General features: G+C 38.1%; 1 protein-coding gene across 2 annotated transcripts in view; it reads right to left on the bottom strand.

Moving 5' to 3' along the window:
- Positions 1 to 1,140: 1,140 nt before the first annotated feature.
- The window catches only part of LOC102606019 (N-lysine methyltransferase setd6), a 37,175-nt gene continuing 11,669 nt past the window's right edge, over positions 1,141 to 26,646 (bottom strand). The window contains exons 4-12 of one of the 2 annotated variants that reach the window (XM_006340474.2): positions 13,980 to 14,274; positions 11,084 to 11,202; positions 5,502 to 5,634; positions 3,352 to 3,428; positions 2,575 to 2,772; positions 2,088 to 2,277; positions 1,811 to 1,992; positions 1,557 to 1,657; positions 1,141 to 1,485 (exon numbers count right to left, since the gene is read on the bottom strand). In XM_006340474.2, the coding sequence (XP_006340536.1) occupies positions 1,350 to 1,485; positions 1,557 to 1,657; positions 1,811 to 1,992; positions 2,088 to 2,277; positions 2,575 to 2,772; positions 3,352 to 3,428; positions 5,502 to 5,634; positions 11,084 to 11,202; positions 13,980 to 14,274 (1,431 nt within the window). In that variant the 3' untranslated portion in view covers positions 1,141 to 1,349. The remainder of the gene's footprint in view (positions 1,486 to 1,556; positions 1,658 to 1,810; positions 1,993 to 2,087; positions 2,278 to 2,574; positions 2,773 to 3,351; positions 3,429 to 5,501; positions 5,635 to 11,083; positions 11,203 to 13,979; positions 14,275 to 26,646) is intronic. The other variant, XM_006340475.2, reaches the window with a different exon arrangement.

Below are 26,646 nucleotides of genomic sequence, written 5' to 3'. Positions count from 1 at the left end.
GCTTTATTTCTTTAAACAAACTCTTGTCATAAGTCATGTGGTTAGTCCAATCACTATCAATCAGCCAAAAATTTGTCAAAACCTTACTTGAGTTACATGTTGCAACAAAAAGATGGTCTTCTTCTTTATTAACCACACGTACATCTACTTCATGGTTCTCAAATTTATTTTTTCAAATCATTGTTTCATGACCAAGTTGATTGCACTTGCTACACTACATGTTTGGCCTTTTCCAACATTTGTATGGTGGATGACCCATTTTTCCACAACACTCACGAGGTGGGTAATATTTGAAATTTTTACCCCTATTTTGAGCTTTATGGTTGGCTGCTAAGGCTCCTTCAACCATACCAACTTACCTCGTAAGTCTTCTTTGTTTTTGTGCCTGAAAAGAATTTAACAATTCCATCAAGTTATACATACTTCATATCTTTGGTATTGTAACAAGAATATTTTTCAACAATCTTGAATCTTTAAATTCAATGCCTAGTAACCTTAACTTGTTATAAGAGAGAGCAAAAGACGCTAGGCCCTCTTATTTAAACCTTTCTAATCTCTCCTAGCTCCCGATCAAATCCCTGTTCTAGTTCTTATTCACAGAAAATGCTTCCTTTACTGGAACAGGTAATGGAAATGCTGAAGTTTGAGCTTGTTTTTTCTTGTTTTCTCTGCCTTGCCCACTCCACCTTATTTGCTGGAGGGAACTATTCAAAGCAATTTGTTTGAATATTCTTTGACTTTCTCAGAGTCTTTCATTCTCTGCAACTTGAACTCCCTTATTAAATTCAATACTTGTGTTTCCCAAGTTCTTTCATCTCCAACATATTCTTTCTTTAGATAATCCCAAATTTCTTTTGGTGATGTGAGAGACATAATTCTTATGAAAATAGTTATTGAAACAACAGCAAACAAAATTTCCTTCACCTTAGACTTCGTAATTTTCTTTTCCTTGTGACTCTTAATTTGAGCTATGGTGAAATTATTTGGCAGCGGATTAATTTCATAATCCTCTTTCAAATCTTTCCAAAGATCAAGAGCCTCTAAGTATGTTTCCATCCTTACAACTCGTAATTGATAATTTTCACCATGAAAAATACATGGTGCCATTTGAAAATACCTAAAAGTATTAACTTCTAAACCTAAAAATAAGCAAAAAGATATATTGAAAATACCACTCCGAAAGTCTATAAAATACAACTTATTCAAAATTCAAATAGAATTCAACTCCTAATTAAAAGTGCTAACTAGTTGACTAGGTTTATCTTAATAAAATTACTTGCAGTAATAATTTAACAATCCTAAAAAATAGAAGAGCTTCAGCACTGTTGTTCCCTTCCGGTAGCGCTACACTACAATGTGTATCTTTGCATTTCACATTTTACCAACTCACATCCTGCCTGACATGAAGCAACAATGGAGGAGAAAATCCTCCTCTGTAAATCTTTGAAATCCACTGCAAGCTTTACATCCCAACTTGTGGTCTCCCTGACATGTTAAAGTACATTTTGGTTAGGCCAATGCAATTCATCTCTCTAAAGTGATGTGTTGTCTGTTACCTGTTATCCAATTCAGGATCTCCTAGCCCATCCCGCATTTCTTCGAACATAGAACAAAGGTCCCTAAGTATTTCGAGTTCAATTTCCAAGTTCTCTGGTGTCTGTAAAGATTGATATATGTATTTCAGGTGAAGTAAATCATATTAGCTAATTAGGTAAGTGGAAAAAAAGTTGATAAAATTAAGAAAGTATGCAATATGTATAAGGGTTATGGGGTAAAGAAAAGCCGTGACAGAGAATTAATGTGGTATTACAAGAGTCATTGACTGCAAGGAAGGATTCCGAGATCTACGCATACGATCCAGTAGAGGCGGTGGTAACCCATAATGGAAGATGCCGTGATTCTTTGAGAACCAGGTTCCACGGACCATATGGGAGGTCCAATCAGGTGTAGGGTCTGTGTCTGCACAATCTTCATTACTTGCAACATCAATATCTGCCAGGAAAACATGCCCTTGTTCAAATAATAATTACAGGAGTGCCCATGAATGGTATTTAGGTGTAAAGAGATCTTGACATAGAGGAAATTACCTAGCGGAATCACATCATAGTAGTTATCTTGTTGTGGTAGAAAACCATAGAAGGTCAGTAGATGAGAACTAGAGAAGCTCCCGTAGCCAAGAAAACATTGTTGTCCTGCATTACACAACCTTGACAAAGGAAATTTTATAGAATTTGTCGTGGAATCAACTTTCCCATAGTGCATTATGTGTGGACAAGTCTGAAGAAAAGAGAAGTGAGCATAACCAGAAAGATGTCAAAATTTGTATGTGAAGAACCTGATATATAAAATTTCTGTACTATACTCCACCTAAAATACTCAGAACACAACAAATATTCCAATTTATGATATTTAAACTTTGGAGACACAGATGGCATGTTACAAGAGCTCAAGTCAGCAAGTAAAACTCCAGCTCCAGGCACATCAAATAATTTCACAATATTACAGTTCCCTGTTACCAACAATATAAAGCAGATGAAGGGAAAGAAAATATACTATAGGGAAGAATAAACTTACAGAATGATTAAGAAAACCTGCAATTGGAATTAAGCACGTTCTCAGTTTTCCATCAGTAAACATAATTTTCATGCTATTGGAGTACCAAAGTTCACAAGCCCATAAGAACTGCTCCCATCTGTACTGCTCCGGAGGAAATACATCTGGGTGATCATTGCATAGGGATGGAAATAATTCATCATATTGTGCACGCAAGTGCTGCAGGAATATTATTCAAGTCATGCTGGGAAATGGGACAAATAGTAAATGAGAGACGAGTTCAGAAATAAAGCATTAAAAAGTGTAAACAAGCCAACTTGCATTGCCCCAGCGGCCCAGCCTGTCACATATTCTAATGACATTTGAAAGAAGTACGGGAAATTAAAAGGAAACACTGATGGCAAACCAAATATAGACAAATGAACAACTTACTACACCATTACCAACTGAAGGAATATGATATAAAATTTAGTTGATCGAGTGATATACGAAGGAATAACAGTTCTGAAACAAAATGAAGAATCTCAAATGTAATTATTCTTTTTGCCACCATACTGCTTGTAGACATGTACCAATTAATAATCATTAACCATCAAAATATGACTCCATCTTGAATGAAAAAAGACCTTTGTATTGAGACTGGCTTGGTTGAACAACCTTGTTAACATGTTATCAGTCATATTAGCAACAAGAAAACATGCCTCTTTTTTTTCTACCGAACAAGTTTATGCAGTTTTGGAGAATTTCCCTGTTCTATGAACATACTAGCCTAAATCAAATTGGATCAAAGACTGGAACCTCTTTTGCTTGGACAATCTCTTCTAGCAGCAAGGTTCCATCTAAAGCCATTATAGCCTCCATTCCAAAACTCAAACCTGTATAGTATAAAACAACCAAAAGGATGTCATACAAGGCATAAAGCTGAACCATGATAGAAACCTGAAGAAATAGTAATAGAGGAGCAAGTACAATAAACTGAATATGGCTTCAAATAAGTACAATGATCTATGTAAGTACACAAGAATGTGGAGTAATTTCCTTGTCATGTATTCCACAATGTGGTAGGTACATAAACATTACTGCTATGCTATTAAGGAAATAATCAAAAGAGAAATTCTATCCATCCCTAAAGATGAGCTATGCTATGTACATTATACAAAAGAGTGTCCACATGCATTCTATAATACCCCCCCTCAAGTTGGAGCATAGACATTGATCATGCCTAATTGTTCCAAAGATAACCAACTTAACCTCCATTCAAAGCATTTGTGAATAAATCAGCTAGTTGCTCTCGTCTTCATGCAGCAATGAATATCAAGTTTTTCTAAATCTTCTCATGAATATAATCACATTTAACCTCAATACATTTAGCTCTTTAATGATAAATCGGATTGAGGCGATAGAAGGGCAACTTGACCATCATACCTGTGAGAAATATATGGGAAAAATATTATTGAATTGTGTATCTAAATTGTTACATTGAGACTCTATTTATAGACACTACATTGGAATCCTTTTCCTATTCTTATTCCTATTCCTACTCCTATTCTAAGTAGGAATGTATATACTTATTCTATTCTAACACTCCCCCTCAAGCTAGTGCATACAAATCATATGTACCTAGCTTGTTACAAATGTAATTAATACGAGGACCTGTGAGGGATTTGGTGAAGATATCTGCAAGCTGATCATTTGACTTCACAAATTTCATAACAATATCTCCTGAGAGTATCTTTTCACTGACAGAGTGACAATCAATCTCAATGTGCTTAGTCCTTTCATGAAACACTGGATTTGATGCGATATGAAGAGCCGCTTGTACAAGTTCCATCTGATCAATTTCACCAAATTTTAGTTTTCCCAGCAACTGTTTGATCCAAACTAGTTCACAAGTTGCTGCCGCCATTACTCGACATTCTGATTCTGCACTAGATCGAGCAACCACACTCTGTTTTTACTCTTCCACGACATCAAATTACCTCCTACTAAAACACAATATCCGGATGTCGAACGTCTATCAGAGGGTGATCCTGCCCAATCAACGTCTGTATATCCAATGATATGCTCATGGCCTTGATCCTGATAGAGTAGTCCTTTACCGGGAGCTGACTTTATATATCGTAGGATACGAACAACTGCATCCCAATGACTATCACAAGGGGAAGTCATAAATTGACTTACAACACTCACAGGAAAAGAGATGTCAGGTCTGAGATAATTCAACTTTCCAACGAGCCGTTTACACCTTTCAGGATTACTAAGTGGCTCCCCCTGTCCTGGAAGGAGTTAAACATTCAGATCCATAGGGTGACCTAAATAACCACACTTTTTTCTAAAAAAGCAGATTTTGAAATTATTGAGCAAAACTTTGAGCCCTAGAGGCTCTAATACCATATAACTTAACAAAAATGCAGAGTAATTTCCTTGTCATCTATTCAACAATGTGATAGGTACATATACATTCATGTTATGCTAATTAACGAAATAACCAAAAAAGAGAGTTTATCAATCCCTAAGGATATGTTATGCCATGTACATTATAAAGAAGAGTGTCCACATGCATTCTTTTAACAATATACAGACCATATTGTTGTATGTCAAACTCGTGAACAATTTTCTTTCTTTCTATCGGGTGGGTAAAAATATACGGGGGAAGGAGCAACAAGTTTACTTTATATAACAAAAGAAGGTTGGTAATTTATACAATCAGAAGGTCGCATGCCATTCTCAAACCAACTGCGCACCTGAGACACCCACATACATAAAACATAAACATATGCACACATGTAAATTGTCCACTTATGGATCAACAGGCTAAGGTCGATAACTACTTAGTGCTCACAAGATAGGGACAAGTATAGAGGAAGGCCCAACTCCATATTAGATGGAATTACAAACCGACAATACTTTATTTAATTCGAGTGAAAACATTGTTGCAAGAGACAAACCTGTATTAAATACCTCTGGCAGCGTATCAAAGTACAATTTAAATTTGGAATCAGGGTTGTGCTTCTCCTTCATGCTCCACAACAGTACCATTGTTTCTGCTGACATGCCCTCGACCTTTTCCAAAATGGAATACTGTCACATAATGAAAAGTTTGTTAGCTACTCTGTCAGTGGTAGGGTGTAAATACCTATACACTCTTCTCAGCTTTTCATGCCGATAAAGCATGAGAATTTGCAGTTGAGAGGTTTCATAAAATAAGTTGAACTATTGTAGATATTAAAAATTAGGTTTGGATTTTTCAGATTGGATTTCATATATATCATTTCTCCCAATTAAAGATGGACATAAAGTTATTTCATAAGTCTAATATGCTCAGGGTTCCCTACTCTATAAACAGGACCCTTCGTACTTTTCTTTGACACATTTGATGAATATTTTTTTATTAGTTGTTCTACTTCTTCCTCTTATTTTTGCTGTTCTCTTTCTATTCTTCTCCCTTTTCCCTCTCCCTTCTAATGTTACATCAGTCTTGGCACTTACTAAGAATCTTGTAAATATTGTAGTATCCTGTAATTATGTGATTGATTATATTTTACTTTCTTAGGACATGTACACTTTGCTATTTAAACCTCAATCGCTTGAGGGAATAATCAAGAAGCGTTGTCTCTCAATATATTCTTCCTTGTTTCATCTCTCACATGGTAACTGAGCTTTCGTGAGTTACTAGTTATTGTGCATTTACAGTGATATCAAGAAGAATATAAATAGTCATTATGCAAATATTCTTTCTTTCCAGCAATTGTCTCGTCCTACTTCAATTTTGTGGATGTTGTGGGTGTTGAGCATCAACCAACATATGAGTTGGACTCGGCACATCTTGGTGAGAAAACCCATAAATGGGCAACCCTATCGAAGTTGTCATGCGGCAGGAAAAACCCCAACTTTTTTGGTTAGATTTGTCCACGGGCCTGCGTATGCAAGTAATTCTAAAGACTTTCCGGTGAGGTTCCTTATTCTGTAGCGCTCGCCTCTTCATCCGAGCTAGTCCATCCATTTTTTGTTACAATCCATCCACCAAAACCCTAGTCTAAGAGGGACAGTTCAGTTATCCGGCGGAGTTGAAGATGAGGGGATCCAATTAATAATAGCAAGATGTGAGAACTGCGTCGCCCCAAAACGCAGCAGAAAATAAGATTGAATTAGAAGAGTGTGAAGTCTCAATGAGTTACCTGTTCTTCCTCTCTAGTATCCCATTTATTGAGGGGATTACGGGCAAGATGTTTGATGAATAATTCCTTGGTGAAAGGCATTATCACTATGAAAGGCAAGCATAGAGACACCAAATTGATTTTGTATAGCACAAGTACTCTTAAATAAAGAAACAGCTCAGAACAATCTTTTATTAATAAATTCCAAGTACATCTTGAATAATCATCAATGAAACTAACATAATAAAAATATTCTAAGGTTGACCTGACTCTACTAGGACCCCAAATATCATAGTGGACTAAGAAAAAAATTAACTCTCCACGACTCTCAGAACTATGTGGAAAGTTAGTGCCAGTCTGTTTCCCAAGTTGTACACGACTCACAATCTACATGGACAGATTAGACAAACTAGGTTCCATCTTCTGTAAGCTTGAACAAACTTGAATGTCCTACTCATTTCTGAATTAAATTGGGAGGATCTATAGCAAGACAAGCTTTGGAGGAATCGGGAGTGGTAAGGTAGTTGATTCATATTCTATGCCAATCATCTGTCCCAAAATGCAGTCCTGTTTAACAAAAGAATCATCAAAAAATATTATGGTACAATTTAGGGCACGAGTCAAATGACTGGCCTGATGCAAGATTAAAAGACAACTAGGGACATTTTGCTTAGACCTCATTGGCTAAACTCTAAAGTAACAGCGGAAAGAGACTGAATAATCAATATTTGACAAAAGTGATTTATCACCAAAAACAATGATCAGAAGCGTCCCAGTCCACAACCCACAAACCAAGGGTGTTAGACTGTGAGATGGAGGCTACTTGTGGAGATGCATTCTTACTTGCTCCATATTGAAGGAACTCATTATATTCTTCTTTAGATGAATAAACTCGTTGGTTACATGTAGTTTAGTTTTAGCAACATTAGCATTCTTGAGTGGTGGACCATGAAGAAAATAACATACTTCACAAGTGTGTCTAAAACCTATTACAACAACTACACTTAGGTCGAGACCTTCTAAAATGATCTCCTCCTTGTTTATTCTTCATCGACCATGGTGCTCGATTTTCTGGTCTCCCAAGGGTTTTGAAGTAACCATAGGACTTGATTCCAACTCCCGTGTTTTTTTGGAATTCAATGCATCAACTCCGAGAGACATGGTTGGATTGAAGGGAGTTCTCAGCAAATAATGCAAAGAGAGATTTGAAACATTGCTGGAAAACACAAAGTTTACCACAAAAATAGATTTGATTGTGCCAAACCCAAGTCTAGCAATCGGAATCTATTGCAAACCCGTAGCATGTGCTCAAAAGAGCTAGGCAGCCTCAATTGAAGAGGAACAAATTGGAACAATATCAACCAAAAAAATAAAAGGAAGCTCAAAGTCTTTGTTCCGGCGAAAAAAACACTGTTCGGACGACTATTTCCATAAACAAATTTGTGGATTATGGTCGGAAACAGTAGGTGACCACGAGGGAAAAAAAAATCCCGCCAGACTAGATCTATGGAACCTTTTTACAATCACCCCGGCATGTGGGGAAGCGTGGAAGGTTTATACCGGATGACGTACTTTGGATTTGGTCGCGGTGAGATGCTGGCCCTGATAGTGTAATTCGATTTTGCACAACACCTATTGAAACCAGAATCGGGTCGTCTGACAGTGCCGGAATAATCTTTAGTCACCAAAGAAAATGCAAGGTGATGATATTTTGTGATGGCTTTGATATCATATGAGAAATAAACAAGAAAAATATTATTGAAGGGTGTATCTATCTACACAGCCATTTACAAGATACTAAAATTCGCCCTCAGTTGGTGCACATAATATCTGGTCCAAATTAAGTCTTAGGAAACCAAGAAGGCATTAATTTATTTATTTTCAAATCTACCCTTGCTCCTATCAATGGTTTATACAATTTTGTAAAACATCTATCAACAGTTATTACTCATTGTTAAGAGAGATAAATGTGTAATATGGGCAACACCTATAATTAATGCTATTGAATGTTTTTCTTGACCAGTGTGTCAAACCCTAAGACAATATCTAAAATATACCAAAGGAGATAATGTATACACTAATATAGTGGTATATTTTTCTCTCTTTGTGTTTAGTGGTTCCTTTGGGTTTTTTTATCAACAGCATAGCAAAAGGGTCCTTTTTTTTAGGGAAAGAAGGAAAAATTTTGTGGACCACCCTATAAACTAATATAAACCTGATACCAAGTGGAATAATAGGTGGGTTAGGTTCCCACTTGTAGCAGTGTCTCATATGACCTTTATACTCTCTCCAAATTTCAAATTGCAATACAATTGAAAGGATAATTGAGAGATTAAGCCTCTATATTGTGTCCTCTTCTTAAATGTTGTAGAAGAGGGTTCTTTAACTTTAGAGGATTGCCCTTATTTATAGAGGGTTATGTGTATTCCTATTTCTGAGGAGTCATAAAAAGTGCATTAGTCTGTAATTAATTAGAATTTGAGCTTTAGTATTGTTCGAATCATTAAGATATTCTAGGGATATCCTAGAATATCTACAACATTCTAGCAATGGACTTTTTTTGGTAATATTTGTACATGTTAAGAATCTTTGTATATCCCTGTAATTAAGATGTTAAAGCATGTAAAATCCTGTACTTGCAACAAATATATCTTTATTTTGAAATATTTAACAATATTCCTGGATGTAAATATAGATCGTCTTATTAATACCATTTGAAAACACTGTACAATTCCAAAGAGCATGAAGAGTAACTGAGCCAAATATTCCTAAAATCCTTACTCTCTTCTTCTCCTGCCTATAATATCCAGAATGACTTTCTACAAAAAAGCCAAGGCGGAAGTGCCTAGTTTTGAGGGGGAAACTTGACCACATAGTTCTGTTCCTTGAAAGTGCCTAGCTTTGAGGGGGAAACTTGATATATTGTTCTGTTACTTGATTGGATAGATATCTTAGAAGATCACTTTGATTGGTATGACGAGCTCAATATCCTTTTTTGCTAAAGTAAAGCTAGTTGGATTCGAGTTGATTGCTGAGTGGTATGAAAATCTGATATCATGATTTGAACTTATCTTGAACAGATGTCGACCAAGAAATTCCTTTATAAAAGCTACTGCCCCTACTGTTGATCCTTATTCCATCCATCTCAATGAGCTTGGGATAAAATACATATTTGATGGATTCACCAAATTATATGGCCATTAGTTTTGAGTATCATTCTCTAGTAGCTCTGCACGTATCTTAAAGCCTACACCTCCTCAGATTCTAGTATGTTGATCAATGCAATCATAGTTTCTCAACTAGTGGCTTGTTTAGGTACCCATAGTAGTCGAGTTCTCTTCCACCAGAAGACAATGATGCAGCTTTAAGTGATTTGGGAGAATATATAGTAGGAAATGAAGAAGGTAAAATTTTGAAATCTCGTCAGATTTAAGAATATTTTATTTTTTCATCTTTACCTTTTAGATTTTGTATTATGTTCAAATCATTGTACATTATATTTTTATCCTCATTATTATTAAAATCACCATCTTAGTTTGATTTATCATAATTTTTAATTTAGCCCGTTTTTAGAAGTGGTGATGTGTTCACCACCTCACACAGATCTCGACTAATTCAGTGGGTAGCTGGTCCCCCCCCCCTCCCCCTCCCACACACAAGCACATGCTCCTGATGTATTCCTGCCCATACATGTTGTGAGAGAATCTTTAATTTTATCCTTATCTTTTCATTAAAGACAAAGTTCTAACAGTCTCCAAAGCGTACATGGTTTTCTACTCTATAGATATATCCCACTCTTCTTTGTTTTGACACACTTAGTACTTTATCATTGATCTCTTGTACTCTTATCTTTCTCTGATGGTTCTCTTATTTCCTCACTACTATTCTCAGTTTCTCCCTTCTCGTCTCTAGTGCTGTATAAATTTCCCAATACTACCCAAAATCTTCTTCAAAGATAAATCATTATTGCACAGAAGAAAGCATCTTAACTGGTACCACAGGGCAAAATTTTGAACTCAAAGCAAATGGAGAAGTGCCTTCAAAGTATCAAGTTGAGAGTCAGTGTGTGGAGACAAGGTTCCTACAAGACTACTAGAATTAAAGTGTTGACTCCAAATGGACTTGCAAGTCAATTCTCCCATCCAATCTCATTTTAGGTTATGCTCTATTCCTGAAAATTAGACATTGTACTTTACAAAATTATGACGACTTCATTTAAAGGCGCTTCAATCAGCTATAGTTTAAAATTGATAAGTGTCAAGCATGCAAAAGCCGAAACAGTGAAATCTAATTGTTGAATTGTTTTAGAAAGAAAAGGAGAAAAAGCATAACTGATTCAATCAACAAATGCCCATAACATTGACAAAGTATACCATGTCATATTCATGTACAAGATCATCTGAAATAACAATGGATAAAGGGATCTCCAAGGCAATGTCTCCAATTCTCATATCTTGTCTTGCAACGGCTCCCCTTCCAGCTCCTTCAAAGTCTGCATCACAAGATACACAAATGTGCAAGGAAATGAAAATAGTATTTCTACCTTATTCAATCAGTAAGTTAGCCATTGAAGGAGCTTACTAATACAGTTTGTAAGTGAAATAATGTCCGGAAATGAACATAGAAAGTGTCAGATTAACCAGTGAAAATTTTCTCCTGCACTGGAGCTAATTGTCCAACTATCTAGTAAGACTAGGATGCTAAATTGCTGAAACGGTACCAGTTTATAAGGCTGCATACGGCTGAAACAATGGGAAAAGTGTGATGGTAAAGTTGTTGTGCTATAGCTGAAGGATGGTGAGAACTTGGGCAATCAACAAAAGAGAATAAGAAAAGAAATTCACTATGTCATTGGCATTGGAAAAGAAACTGCAACTTCGAGAGGAAGATGATGAGTATTATTCCAGGAATCTCACCATAAAAATTCCCTAAAGATAAACACCAAAGGTAAGACCGCATCATAAAGCATTATAGAAGCACAGACTTAATACATACTTCCCCCCTTGACGTGCATTTTTTCCCATTGGCACTCACACACCTTAACAGGTTGGCTTCCCTTTACACACCTTAACTTGAAATTCCATTCTAAGTTGCTCGGACTCGGGTGCGGGTGTCCGTTACGGGGGCGGATCTAGAGGTCGGATCCTTCATGATCTAATTTTTAAGATACTGGGATATGGATCCATGTATGGATACGGGTAGGGGTATTCGCCTAAAAATAATTAAAATATCTAAAAAATAGAGTTATAAAACCTAGATAATGAGATATTATGTGGAAAACTTGAGGAGAATCCTAGAAGGAGATTAAAAGAAGAAGAGTGACAGAAATTTCTATATAAAAGATATTCCATTTCCTTCAATTTCACCTTAGCTTTTGTATTGGTTATAGAAACCATTAAAATTGTCCAGACTTTCCCCATCGATTTTGGTCAAAGAACCCAAAATCCGTTGACCAAATCGGACATGGATCCCACACCCACACCCATGTCGTGTCGACATGGGTGCGGCACCAAAAGTGAAGAGTCCGAGCAACTTAGCCGTAGCTAGTACCCCAGCGTTTCACCTTGGACCATGCTGGAAGAACATGTTTGCCTCACTCCGCCTTGAAGTTTCATTCGTTCCAATCCTTTTTTCTTGCAAAATTCCACAAAACCGTACTCTTCAAGATAAATTGACACACACAGGACCTAGGACCTGTACCACCTTTCCACCCATTTTTCAGCAACAGCAACAAACCATCCTCTGAAACAAAAAATACCACGTCTAATTCACCATGTAAACCATCCATACTCGCCACCAAGCACAGCCATCATTTCCACCCAACGCCATTCAAGCAAAAAATCACCTTCAATATAATAGTCCATACACATTTAAAACAAATTCACAAAGTTACCAGGGGAAAAAGCTCGCCAGTATTATCCATCTTTTGACACCTTCACTAAAAATTCTTCACTGGCCCACTCTTTTTAACAAACATACAGCAGGCATTCGATCCTAAACAAGCAGCAAACAACAGATTTCACAGTTGAATTCACCATTTCTTTACACGGAGAGTACAAAAAGAATGACACTCGTCCAAAGTTACACTCACCTTAAACCACTGCAAGACCACAAATAACTGAAGCCAGAACAGCCGATGTTTCCTCTTTCTTTAATAAAAGTGTAAAACCTATCTAATTCAACTTAGGTCTATAAAGGCCGAGCATAAATTACTTATTATTTGAGAAGAAAAAAGCCAAGTTATTGCAAAACTACGGGATTTCATTGTGTAAGGTAGTGCTTTAGTTTTTCACTAGAAGCTCAGCGTAGAGTTGATCAACAGGTTAAACGATCGGCCGGTTACGCCACGCCCGTAATTGACCCGATCCCACCTCTCAATCCTCTACCATATTCCTTCACCATCTCGCCATAGCTCAACCAAACAGAACAACAAACAATCCACAGAGAACATTATAGCGACGATGGTAGGAAGAGCAGGTGAAGAAGTGAAGGAAAAATGGAGAATTTGTTTTTTCCTTATTAAAATGTTGGTGGTCTCCACGCCAGCTTTATTGCACCTCGACTTATAAACCCTGCAGCCTTCCCAACCCACAACCACAGGTTGCTATGGTAATCCTGCCCACCAAGATTGACACAGATGAGCCCACATCAAGTGTTCCAAGTTGTTACTCCCATACCTCAACCACAAAGCATTTATTTGAAAACATGTGCTAATTTGTTTCACTAAACATGTAATGAAAGACATGATTTTATATAATAAAAAAAACAAAAGAGCAAGTTTAATAGGCATAAAATGTTCTTGCAACAAGTTTTGAAAGTAGAAAGTAGATGGCAAGAGGTTAAGACGAGGAGAGTATGGGCAAGAGGGTCTGCAAGGTAGGTGCAAGAAAGGCAACAAGAAGAGGGAGGTTGCCTTGAAAAACTTTCAAATAAGTGAAAATAAGACAGTAGTCAACGTTATTCCATTTTAATTGAAGTAGTTTTCTGACACTAAAGACAAGTACAACTCAAACGAAAAAGAATTGAAATTCACAGAAGTGATTTAGTAACACCAACTAAATGACAATCATACAAAACTCCCATGTAACCAGGGAAGTTATATACACAATGGTAAACTGAAATGCAATTCTATAGTCCTAGATTAGGCTCCAAAGCTTAGCCCAGAAAAAATATAAGTTTCCCCTTTTTCCCAATAGCATTTTCGATCATGCATGCCAAAAATAACTACGTTATTTTGACTTTTGGATTAATGGTAAGATGAGAACTTACAAGATATCTCCAATTGTGACTTCACACCTTGGTCTTCGCCCCACTGTTGTAAACATTTCTCTGGCTCACAGCTAGACCGAGTAACAACTTTGCTCTCCTCTTTACATTTCTTTCCCAACTCAGAAATCAAGTCGACAGCTGCAATTCGTAATTCTTCCAATATGGTGGTTGAACAATGTTCTCCATCCAACTTAGCAATGGCTGTAAGAATTGAATTCAAGGCTTCCATCTCATTCCTCGGACTATTAAAGCCAACCATATCCATGACATCTTCGCCACCAAAGTAAAGTTCCAGCTAAACCAAAGACAGCATTTATCAGTGCGAAAAATCTCATCAACAAAATGAAACTAGGAGATGTTTTGATTAGCATTATGTTTTTTTTTTTGAGAATGGTAAAGTTGTATTCATCAGCAATGAGGGTATGCTGGCAACCAAACAAAAAAAATAAAAATTCAAAGGCAAAGTAGTCATGATTACAAAGAGCCTAGGAAATCTACTAACTGATCTACTTCATATATACCCTCTTCTTTGCACCAAAATATAGAGTATTAATGCAGTTTTCTTTAACTTTCTGCATTGGGTTAGTAATATTCTTAAAGCACATATTGTTTCTTTCCTTCCAAATTGACCACCATATGCAAGATGGAACTAGATTCCACCATTGTTTTGATTAGCATTATGTTAGTGGCATGCTAATGATTTTTCCCCTCCTTTGACAAACTGTGGTATATTCAGAGAACTTAACTTGTAGTAAAACTGTGGTATATTCAGAGAACTTAACTTGTAGTAAAACTGTGGTATATTCAGAGAACTTAACTTGTAGTAAAACTGTGGTATATTCAGAGAACTTAACTTGTAGTAAAACTGTGGTATATTCAGAGAACTTAACTTGTAGTAAAACTGTGGTATATTCAGAGAACTTAACTTGTAGTAAAACTGTGGTATATTCAGAGAACTTAACTTGTAGTAAAACTGTGGTATATTCAGAGAACTTAACTTGTAGTAAAACTGTGGTATATTCAGAGAACTTAACTTGTAGTAAAACTGTGGTATATTCAGAGAACTTAACTTGTAGTAAAACTGTGGTATATTCAGAGAACTTAACTTGTAGTAAAACTGTGGTATATTCAGAGAACTTAACTTGTAGTAAAACTGTGGTATATTCAGAGAACTTAACTTGTAGTAAAACTGTGGTATATTCAGAGAACTTAACTTGTAGTAAAACTGTTCTTTTGGCAGATATAAAACCGACATAGCAACGAGCTTGTTAGAAAGAAACTGATTACATAATTTTGCTTCACCAACCATCCATAGGCAAATTTTAACAGTTCTATCGACAACTGATTGTTCACATAATTCATAGAATTAAAGAGGATTTATGAACTGCTACTCGTGGAAAGCTACTCAAAAAAGTGTTATTAGCATTATTTCATATTTTTTGAGAAGGGTAAGATTTTTTAAACAGAGGCACAAAGTGTATGAAAAAATACACGCAAATCAATTCCTTTACATCACTTTAGGAAACTGAACATCCTATCTGTTGTACTTAACATCTTCTAGTTATACCAAAAAGCCAAAAAAAAGATGTTTATTTCAATGTATGTACACTTCCACGTTTTATCTCAGAAGATCCTTGTTTCCTTTTTTTCCAAATCACCCACCATATGCAGGAGGGAATGGTCTCCCAGACTCGTCTTTTCTCCTTTCCAATACCCTTACCAGTCCAACAGTGCAGAAATTGTTTGATAGTTCTAGCCTTCTAGGCATCACCCAGCTAACATAAGTAGTGTTTAAAAACATATTCCAGATTTGAGTTGTGAAGCTACAAGGCAAAAGCAGATGATAAGCATCCTCATTCTTTTCGCAGTGTTGTGTAAGAACTGTTTCATATGTGACAGTCCAACAAAAACATACCACTTTGTAAGGTGCCCTGGATCTCCATATCTGCCTCCAAGCAAACAAGCTGTGATTCTGTTCAATTGTAGTGGTCATTATGAGGACTTACCTTGAATGTTATTAGTGCAAATGCACCACAGGCAAGCTTGGGTGAGGAGGATAAAAGGGAGTTTTGGGAGGATTCGGACGAGGTAGTGAGGGGTCCCGCACACTGAGAAGCTATTCATAGGAGGTGATTTCAAGGGCCACATCAGGAATACTTCAATGGGTTATGTTGATGTCCGTGGCAGTTTTGATTTGGGATAGAAATGAAGGAGGAGTTTCGCTTTTGGACTTTGCTAACGCTTTTGAATTGGTGATAGCTAATTCGAGTTCCCCGAAGGAGGAGGATCACTAGGTGACCTTTTCGTAGTATCGTGACTAAGATTTAGATAAATTACTTACTCCTTAGAAAGTGCGATAGAAGTCTATGTAAGGACTGCAAGGATATATTCAGTATCTTTTTTTTAAGATGAAGGAATTGATTCCATTCATGGCATCAAGAAGTTACAAAAGAGTGAGCACTAGTATGTTATCTCTAGTACACTATCATAGAGCTAACAAACTCTAAAAAATTTATAGGGGAATCCATTGGGGGAAAAAAAAACTATATAAATACAAAATACATTTAGCTTTGAGCATAGATTGGCTAGTTGAGAGACCAGAGGACATCTTCTGTTTCTTTCATTCCAGATAGTCCATAAGATGACAGTTGGTATCATCTTCCAAATCTTTGACGGTGCTGTCAACTTTCCAGTGGCTCCAGCATTCAAAAACCTCCCTGATAGTATCAGGCATTACCCATCTGAGGCCAAAAAGGGTGAGGAACATGTGCCATAAGTCTGTTGCGGCCAGGCACTGCAGAAACAGATGGCTATGAGTTTCTGTTTCTCTACAACATATGTGGCATCTATTCACAATCCGAATCTTCCTCCTTGCAAGGTTGTCCTGTGTAAACTGGCTTCATGCATCGCTGTCCAGCTAAAGCAAACAACTTTGGGTGGAAGTTTGACCTTCCAGATTAGCTTCCAAAGCCAGTTGTCAGTGATAGCATTCAGGTCCATCGCTATCTTGTAGGCTGCCTTCACTGTTAACTTTTCTCCATCAGTATCCCCCCATCCTGAGTGAGTATCTTACAACTCAACATAAGCTCATAGCAATGGATTTAGAGATTAAGAGGAAGAGGAAGAAGAGGACCTTGTATGACCTATCAAGGATCAAGTGCAGTGGCTTGACTACTGTCAAAACACAGGAGATGGGGGAGAAGTTTATGGCGATGGGGGGGCTTGTATGACCTACACAATGTCTATTTTTCCCATAACTCCACAGGTTGAGAAAAGACTGGATATGTTGAAAAGTAACTTTCTGTGGCAACACAACAAGGAAAAAAAGGGTGTTCATCATGTCAACTGGAAAACTTTAACACTAAGAAAACAACAAAAAGGGGATTGGGATTCAAAATCTTAGGAAGCAAAATCAAAGTTCACTCATTAAGTGGCTCTGGAGATACTCAAATGAAGATCAATCATTATAGAGGAGGGTGATTAAAGAAAAATGTGGAGAAGAATACTAGGAAAACCAAAGTTGTTAGCACTGTTTATAGGGTCAGTGTTTGGAGGACTATTAGAAATCATTGGATGATATCAGCATTAATATCAGATTGAAAGTTGGGAATGGGAGTTCTCTTTGGGGAGATAATTGGCTAGGTAATGGCTTACTTAGGAACTTATACCCTGATGTTTACATCCTGAATCTGCAGCAAAGGGCCAGTATCAAGGAGGGTATGGAACAATCAAGGATGAGACCACAGTTTCAGAGGACTTTTCAGTGACTGCAAAATGGACAGATATAGTGCCTTCCTTAATACACTTAATTTCTTCAATGGAAGCTCAATAGAGAAAGGTAGACTATGGTGATTGAGAGACAGAAGGAGTTTTCACAGTCAAGACAGCATATCCCTTGAAAATCATAACAAGAATCTTCAAGTAAACTGGTCCTAGAGACAGCTATGAAAGACAAACATACCATAGAAGGTGGCATGATTTGTTTGGTTGGCAGTAAAAAAGGCTTGTTTGACAGGAGACAGACTGCAAAGAAAGAGAATACACCTTTGCTCTATCCGCCACTTATGATGCTGAAACAAATAGTCACCTCTTTTTGTATTGTAGGGTGACTACTCAACTGTCAAACATATTCTTGCTAGCATTGGTTTGAGTTGAGCAATGCCAACAAATACACTAGATGTACTACCTAGTTGGAGCAGAAGAAGAGGAACTAAAGCTCAAAAAAAATGTTGGAGCGTGATCCCAGGTTGCATATGGTGGACTATCTGGGGGGAAAGGAACTCAAGATGTTTTCAAAACAAAAGCAACCCTATTCAGAATATAAAGCTTAATTGTATTCAACTTTGCATTTTTGGTGTAAAGACAAGTCCATATATGACGCAGAGACACTAATATTCCTAGAGTCTCTTTATTGGCTAGTTAATAATTTCTGCAGTTTCGATTTAGCGTCCTTGTAATTAGGTCTTCCTGGCCCCTTTTGATTTTGATTTTACTACAACTTGTTACTATCTCAAAAAAAAAAACTCTTGAATGAAGAGAGAGGGGAGGGGGGACACGAACATTTTTTTGGGCGACTTAGAGCACCCCGAGAGTCGTCAAGATTTTGAGTATTGTAGGGGAAAGCATGAGGTTAATGGTCATTTTTTCTCCCAGACACAGTTCCCAAAATATGTTTTAGATTCACCTCATCATCCCCTTTTCGGTGGTCCTTCCGATCACCGGAAACCCTCAATTTCATCCTTTTTCTATTAAACCTTCCTCTATTATGGAGGACTGTATTTATTTTGCGATAGGTTTTAAGTCTTTTGACATCGAGAGAATTAGTGAACGGAAAGGAGCAGAAGGGTCATCACAAAAACCTCCTTTAGCAAGAGGTCTATGATATGGATCACCCAGATCTTGCAGGAAGCTTCAAAGGAAAAAGGAAATTCCGTCAGAAGGTGGAAGAAAACAGAATCCCTCTCGGAAATTTTCTGTGCTAGGAATTTCAACAAACACGGCAGATACTTTAGCCTGATAAATATAAGAGGTAGAAGGAGGTCCGTTATAATCATCCCTGAGTTGTCTTTTAACTCAGGATGGGACATCTTTGCAGATAAAATAGGGAGTTTTCTCACTAGACATAGAGTGGAGGAAAACAGAATGAAATAGAGACTAGTGGATAGCAATGTCTCTTTTGCAGAGGCGGTTAGGAGCTTTAAATGGTCAAACAGTAAAGGAGATGGAGTTAATGTTAGAGCAACATTAATGAAGGAGAAGGATCAGGAAATCATTCGCATTAATGATGCCCCGAATACCCATAATGAAGTCCTACAGAGAAGCTTAGTTGGAAGCTTTGAAGGAAGGGATATGACCGTACCTACCCTGTCGGAAGTGAGGGGTTGGACCAACAAGAACTGGAGACAAACTCATGGTTTGAATACTTACGAGATGGGGGGTGGAAAATTCTTGTTCGAGTTTGCGACAAGAGATACGGCTGAAGAAGTGATTGCAGGGGATTGGGTCTGGTGTAACACAAAAGTCCGTTTGGACTGGTGGACACCAACAATAGTGGCATCAAACAGAGAGAATGGGTCAAGCTCGACCTGGATTAGAATTGTAGGCCTCCCACTGCATCTATGGTCGCAGACAATCTTCAAATCCATCGGAGATTTTTGCGGGGGTTGGGTCAAAACAGAGGAAGAGACGCAACTAAAAAATCACCTTAAATGGGCAAGAATTAGGATTGAAGGCAACGGTTCGAGGATCCCGAAGGAGGTGACAATCCTCAATGCCGGAATTTCCTTCTCCATGCAACTGTGGACAGAGTTGCCGATGAGATACGTTGTTGGAGAAGAAAGTGAGTCGCCCCCTATTATCCAACAATTTTCGAAGAATTATCCAGTGGCTAATAGAAGGACTGATGGGGCTGCCAGCTTTAAAACACGTGGGGTGGCAGTAAAGGACAAAGGGCCTGGGCCCACTTCTAATTCAAATTTGATGTCAAGTTCTCAAGAAATTATCGAGACAGAAGCATCAAATTGTGTCAATTCTCATATCCTAGAGCTGAGCAATACCTATGGGGTAGCTTTCGAAGGCTTCGAAAAAGAAACCATAGCCCTGTTAATGAAGATCGATGAGAGGAAATCAATGTTGGATAATAAGCGGTCTGGTAAGGCAGTGTCTACTCCAAAGAGCAGAATTGGGAAAAATGAACTGAAAAATTTAAAATCCAGCCTTAATGAAGAAGTGGAAGGCAGCAGGAGCAGGGGGAGGAATTAAGTTAACTTTTAAATGAAAGTCAAACTATTGACATGGAATGTAAAGGGGGCTAAATGATCAAAAGAAGAGAATAATGGTGAAGAGTCTAATGCAAAAAATGGAAAGCGGATGTCTACTGCTTTCAAGAAACAAAGATCAGCAAGGAAGTTGAAGCAATGGCTAAGCAATTATGGTCATGCCGATGGATGAAATGTGGTTACCTGGAAGCTGAGGGTAGCTATGGGGGTGTCCTTATGATGTGGGACAACAGAAGTTGGAGAGGGACTTTAGTTGAAGCTGGTCAATTCTCCATCACCTATAAATTTGTATCAACTCAAAACCTTATACCTGGTACCTCACTGGAGTGTATGCTCCCCATACCAGGGATGAGAAGCTACTTTGCTAGGAGGAAATAACTGCAGTTAGAACTATTTGTGATGGTCCATGGGTCACATGTGGAGACTTTTAACACAGTTAGAGTCATGGCAGTCATGGCAGAAAGAGAGGATGCAGTAGGATCACAAATGTGATGAAAGATTTTCCAACTGGATTGAGGAGATGGGAATTACACGACCCTCAATTAAAAGGTGGGAATTTTACATGGTTCAGAGGGGCAAACCACCACAGTGCAGCCAGGTTAGACAGATTCGTATATTCAAGGGAATGGGAAGAAACCTTCAAAAATATAAGGCAGACGATAATGCCTAGAGTGACATCTGATCATAGCCCTATTATGCTACAATGTGGGGACTGGTGGCAGAATAAGTCCTACTTCAAGTTCGAGAATTGGTGGCTCAAAGTGGATGGTTTCAAGGGGCTAGTTGACAGTTGGTGGAGTGAGTTTGTAGTTGAAGGTTGCCCTGACTACAAGCTCAATATGAAACTGAAGTTGCTAAAACAGAAACTCAAAGAATGGAGTAAGCAAGTAGGTGGGGATCTAGGCACCAAGAAGAACAAGTTGTTATCTGAATTAGCTGACATTGATCTGGCACAAGATTCAAGACTTCTGACAGAGGATGAGCTGATGGTGAGGACTACAATCTTGGTAGAATTGGAAGAACTGGCAAAAATTAAGGAGTCTAGGTGGAGACAAAAATCTACGATTCTATGGTTGAATCAAGGAGACAACAATACTAGGTTTTTCCAAAGGATGGCTATTGCTCATAAGAGATATAATAATATAGACAATAATCAGCGAAGAGGAGGTCAAAGAGCCAGAAGACATTAAGTTGAATATGATTGAGTTCTATAAAAAACTCTATACTGAAACAGAGCTATGGAGGCCTTCTTTTGAGTATGTGAATTGTCCTAGATTATCCCAAGAGGAACAAGAGTGGTTACAAAGACCTTTCAGGGAAGATGAAGTGCTAAATATAATCAAACACTGTGATGGTGACAAGGCACCTTGGCCTGATGGATTCCCCATGAGTTTCTTCAAAGTCTGCTGGGAGACTTTGAAGGAGGACTTGATGCAGACAATTCATAACTTTCACCAGAAGGAAACTTTTGAGAAATCATTCAATGCCACTTTTGTAGCCTTAATTCCTAAAAAGCATGGAGCAAAAGAGTTGAAAGACTTCAGACCAATAAGTCTGATTGGTTGAGTATACAAAATCATAGCCAAGCTTCTCACAGAAAGAATGAAGAAGGTCATTGGGGTATTGGTGGATGAGCACCAAATGGCTTTTCTGAAAGGTAGGCAGATAATGGATGCATCAATGCTAGCAAATGAATTAGTGGACTGTAGGGTGAAGCAAAATCTACTTGGAGTCTTATGCAAACTGGACATTGAGAAGGCTTATGACCATGCAAATTGGTCCTTCCTCCTGAAGATTTTGAGAGATATGGGCTTTGGAAATAAATGGATCAACTGGATTGAGACTTGTATATCTACTGTGAAGTTCTCCCTTATCATTAATGGCAATCCCGAAGGGTTTTTTCAGTCACAAAGAGGTTTGAGACAAGGTGATCCTATGTCACCATTCCTATTTATCTTAGCTATGGAGGGCCTCAACTCCATGATCTAGAAAGCAAGTGAGAATGGGTGGCTGCAAGGTTTTTGTGCAAATGCAAATAGGGGAGAGGTTATGGAGATCTCACACCTGTTATATGCAGATGACTCATTGGTTTTCTGTGGAGCTGAAGTTAACCAAATAAGACACTTGAGGGCCATCTTAACCATCTTTGAAGGAATATCAGGACTGCATGTCAATTGGCATAAAAGTTGTTTATACCCAGTTAACCAGGTGGCAAATATGCAGGTGCTTGCTGAGAACTTAGGATGTCAGGTAGCCTCCCTCCCAACAAAATACCTTGGATGCCCCTTGGTGCAAAGAACAAAGAGGTGGAAGTCTGGAATGAAGTACTAGAAAGATGTGAGAGGAAGCTGTCAAGATGGAAAAGCCAGTATCTATCCTTGGGAGGCAGAATAACTCTTATCAAATCAGTGATGGATGCACTCCCTACTTATATGATGAGCTTATTCCCAATACCAAGAAGTATAGAGAAGAAAATCAACATAACAAGAAGAATCTTCCTGTGGCAGGGAAATAAAGAGAAGCTTGGGTATAATCTTGTTAAATGGGATGTAGTGACACTAAACAAAATTTAGGGTGGTTTGGGTATAAAAAAGTTGAGTACGCAGAATGTCAGCTTGTTAAAGAAATGGCTATGGAGGTTCTGTAGTGAAGATCTGGCTTTGTGGAGGAGGTTCATATCACATAAATATGGTCTCCAAAACAATTGGATCACTGAAAAAGCAAATGGTACTTTTGGATGCTCTGTTTGGAAGACAATCAGAAGACTGTGGCCATCTTTATCCCCAATCTATCCTTAGGATTGGGAATGGGGGTGAAAAACCAGTTTCTAGAATGAACTCTGGTTAGGAGAAGAGAATTTGAAGATCATGTTCCCAGATCTTTATATATTGAGTCTACAACAGATGGACACTGTGGCACAGGTGTGGAGCCCTCAAGGTTGGGATTTGATCTTTAGGAGGGCTTTAAATGACTGGGAGATTGTCAGAGTAGCAGAATTACTACAGACACTAAATGCATTTCCAGGTGTCACTGAAGGTCCTGACACTCCAATCTGGAAGATGCAAAAGAAAGGGATTTTCACTATGAAGTCTAGTTACTTGAGTTTAAATTCTAATCAGACTATGGAAATGGAATGGCCTTGGAAACTAATTTGGAAAATCAAGATCCCTCACAAGGTTTCAGGTTTCACTTGGTTGGCAATCAGGAAAGCATGTCTAACCCATGAAGTGTTACAAAGAAGAGGTATACAAATTTGCTCAAGGTGTTACATGTGTGGGGAAGAGGCAGAAGTTAACAGTCACCTTTTCTTACACTTTTCTTACACTGCAGAACAGCTGTAAATCTGTGGGACATGTTCTTATGTATACTTGGAGTTAACTGGGTAATGCCCAAGACTACTTTAGATTTGCTGAGACAGTGGGAAGGAGTGGGCAGAAAAAGAAGATCCAAAGAAGACTGGTGGAAGTGCATCCCAGCCTGCATTGGTGGACATTGTGGAAGGAAAGGAATGAAAGATCACATGATGGGAAACTTAACAACACTCAAAAAATCAAGATGAATAGTTTGAGCTTGCTGTATTTTTGGTGTAAACAGGATTTGGTGGGGGAGGTAGATAGCTTAGTGGATTTTATAGCTCAATTGTAAAGTTTTTGCGACAGAGCCAGACAGGTCCAGTGAAATTTTTGGTGTCAGAATAGGAATCCTAGTTGGAAAAGGAGTCTAATGTAGTGTCTATAAATAGGGTCTTGATGTAATAATGTAGATACAATTCAATAATATTTTTCTTCTATATTTCTCACATGGTATCAGAGCATTGGTGAGAAACTTAAGTCACCGTGTCAAATTCCGGACGGTTAGGGCTGATTTGTGTCATCTTTCATTCTGAAGGTGTTGTGTAAAAGCCAACACCATCACGAGGCTCGGGAGCTCAGGCAACCAAACCCCAGCCAGATCCACCAGAAAACAACCCCTCATACACCGTTCGAAGGTGGAATTTTTCTGCCGAGATTTGGGTCATGCGCTGGCGCATGAAGGCTGCTCTGGTCATTTTTTCGAGTTGTTTTCTTCTGATGGGGTCGTCCAGTATTTCCGATCAAAATCCATCTTGTTTTCTCTAGATTCGATCACCGGAATTAGGGTTTTGATGAAAATTCCGACGATTTTCAGGCAAGTTCCCAGCGAAATCAGAATTTTCAGACCACTGTAGGCAGATTCTGGCAGTTTCCAGCAAGTCTCTTACTATTTTCAAGTCAAATTTAGAAAAGAAAAAAAAAGCCTTTCGGGTGTGATGTTTTTGGCTCCAAAAATATGGGGATTGGAAGTTCAAGCCCTATAATCTTAGTTGCGCGGACTCTTCACTTTTGATGCCGCACCCGTCTCGGATTCTTCAAAAATACTCTACTTTTGGCGAATCTGACACACACCCGTTGACATTTTTGAAGAGTCCGAGCAACATAGCCTATAATCACTTCAGAACGATTAATGGGAAGTTCAAACTATTTCGCTTGGGCATCTTCAGTTGAGTTGTGGTGCAAGGGTCAAGGTGTTCAAGATCACTTAACAAACAATGCTTGCGTGGTAGATCCTAAGACAGAGTCTAATGACGAAGGTGCAAAAGCCAAAGCACAATGGGAGAAAGTGGATGCCCAATTATGTAGAGTCTCCTATGGCGCTCTATTGATTCAAAGTTGATGCCCTTGTTTCTCCCATTCCAGACATGTTATTTAGTTTGGGAAAAGGCACGTGCTTTATACACTAACGACATATCTTGATTCTATGATGTGATATCTCGGATGACCAACTTAAGGAAGCAAGAACCCGATATGTCTACTTACTTGGGACAAGTACAGGCCGTCATGGAGGAATTTGAAACGTTGATGCCTATCACTACAAACGTGGAAAAGCAACAAGAGCAAAGGCAAACATTGTTTCTAGTTCTTACACTTGCTGGACATCCTACTGACCATAATTTTGTGTGTGACCAGATTCTAGCCAGTCCTACGGTTCCTTCAATTGATGAATTATTCTCTCGTCTACTTCGTCTTGCCGCGCCTCCGAGTCACACAAAAGTTTCATCACCCACTATTGACTCCTCTATTCTCGCATCTCAAACCATAGAAAAACGAACATATCATTCTATGGACAATAGGCGAGGAGGACTTTTTGGAAAACCTTGATCCAAGTGTAGTTATTGTCATAAACTTGGACACGCTCGTGACATATGTTACACGTTGCATGGTTCACCACCCAACTATGATCCCATTGCTCTAAAGGAATATAATGATTTCCTTCGAAATCGTGCAAGTAAGCAGAAATCTCCACAAGTTGTTGAGCCTGATCGACCCTCCAATAATATTATTCATATTGCTCAGACAAAATATGATGAGTTCCTTCAGTATCGATCAAGTAAGCAAACACCTACGCAAGTAGCTTCAATTGCTCAACCTAATGTTTCTGTTGCGGGTAAATCTTTTGCTTGTGTTTCACAGTCTAGTACTATTGGATCATGGATAATGGAATCAGGCGCTTTTGATCATATTTCTGGTAACAAATCACTTTTGCTTGATATTGTTTATTCAGAATCTCTTTCTCCTATTACTTTAGCTAATCGGATCCAAACAAAACCAGAAGGAGTTGAAAAGGCCAAACCCCTATCTTCTGTCACTCTAGACTCTATTCTTTATGCCCCTGGTTCTCCTTTTAATCTGGCATCTGTTAGTCGTTTGACACATGCCTTACAATGTGGCATAACATTTTTTGATGATTTTTTTCTCATGTAGGACTGCAGTACGTGAAAGATGATTTGCAGAGGACATAAATCACAAGGCCTTTACTATCTTACCTCTTCAAATTCCTTTACAGCACGCTCCATTACAGATCCTCCAGACCTAATCCACAAACATTTAGGACATCCGAGTTTATCCAAGCTACAAAAAATGTTGCCTAGTTTGTCTAGTTTATCCACATTAGATTGTGAGTCGTGTCAACTTGGGAAACACACTCGTGCTACATTTTCACGTAGTGCTGAGGGTCGTTTAGAGTCAATTTTTTCATTAGTTCATTCTGATATTTGGGGCCCTAGTAGAGCCAGTTCAACCTTAGGATTTTGTTATTTTGTTAGTTTCATTGATGATTATTCAAGATGTACTTAGTATATTCAAAAGTTTCTTTGCTGAAATACAAAATCAGTTTGGTGTTTCTATTTGTACTTTTCGTAGTGATAATGCCTTAGAATACTTATCATCCCAGTTTCAGGAGTTTATGTCTCACCAAGGAATTATTCACCAAACATCTTGTCCATACACTCCTCAGCAAAATGGTGTAGCAGAAAGAAAGAATAGGCATCTCATTGAGACTGCTCGCACTCTCCTCATTGAATCCCATGTTCC

This window comes from Solanum tuberosum, unplaced genomic scaffold, assembly GCF_000226075.1.
Source record: "Solanum tuberosum cultivar DM 1-3 516 R44 unplaced genomic scaffold, SolTub_3.0 scf00019, whole genome shotgun sequence".
Taxonomy (NCBI): domain Eukaryota; kingdom Viridiplantae; phylum Streptophyta; class Magnoliopsida; order Solanales; family Solanaceae; genus Solanum; species Solanum tuberosum.
The sequence above is the reverse complement of the archived record's forward strand: the minus strand, read 5'-3'. Positions and strand labels throughout refer to the sequence as shown.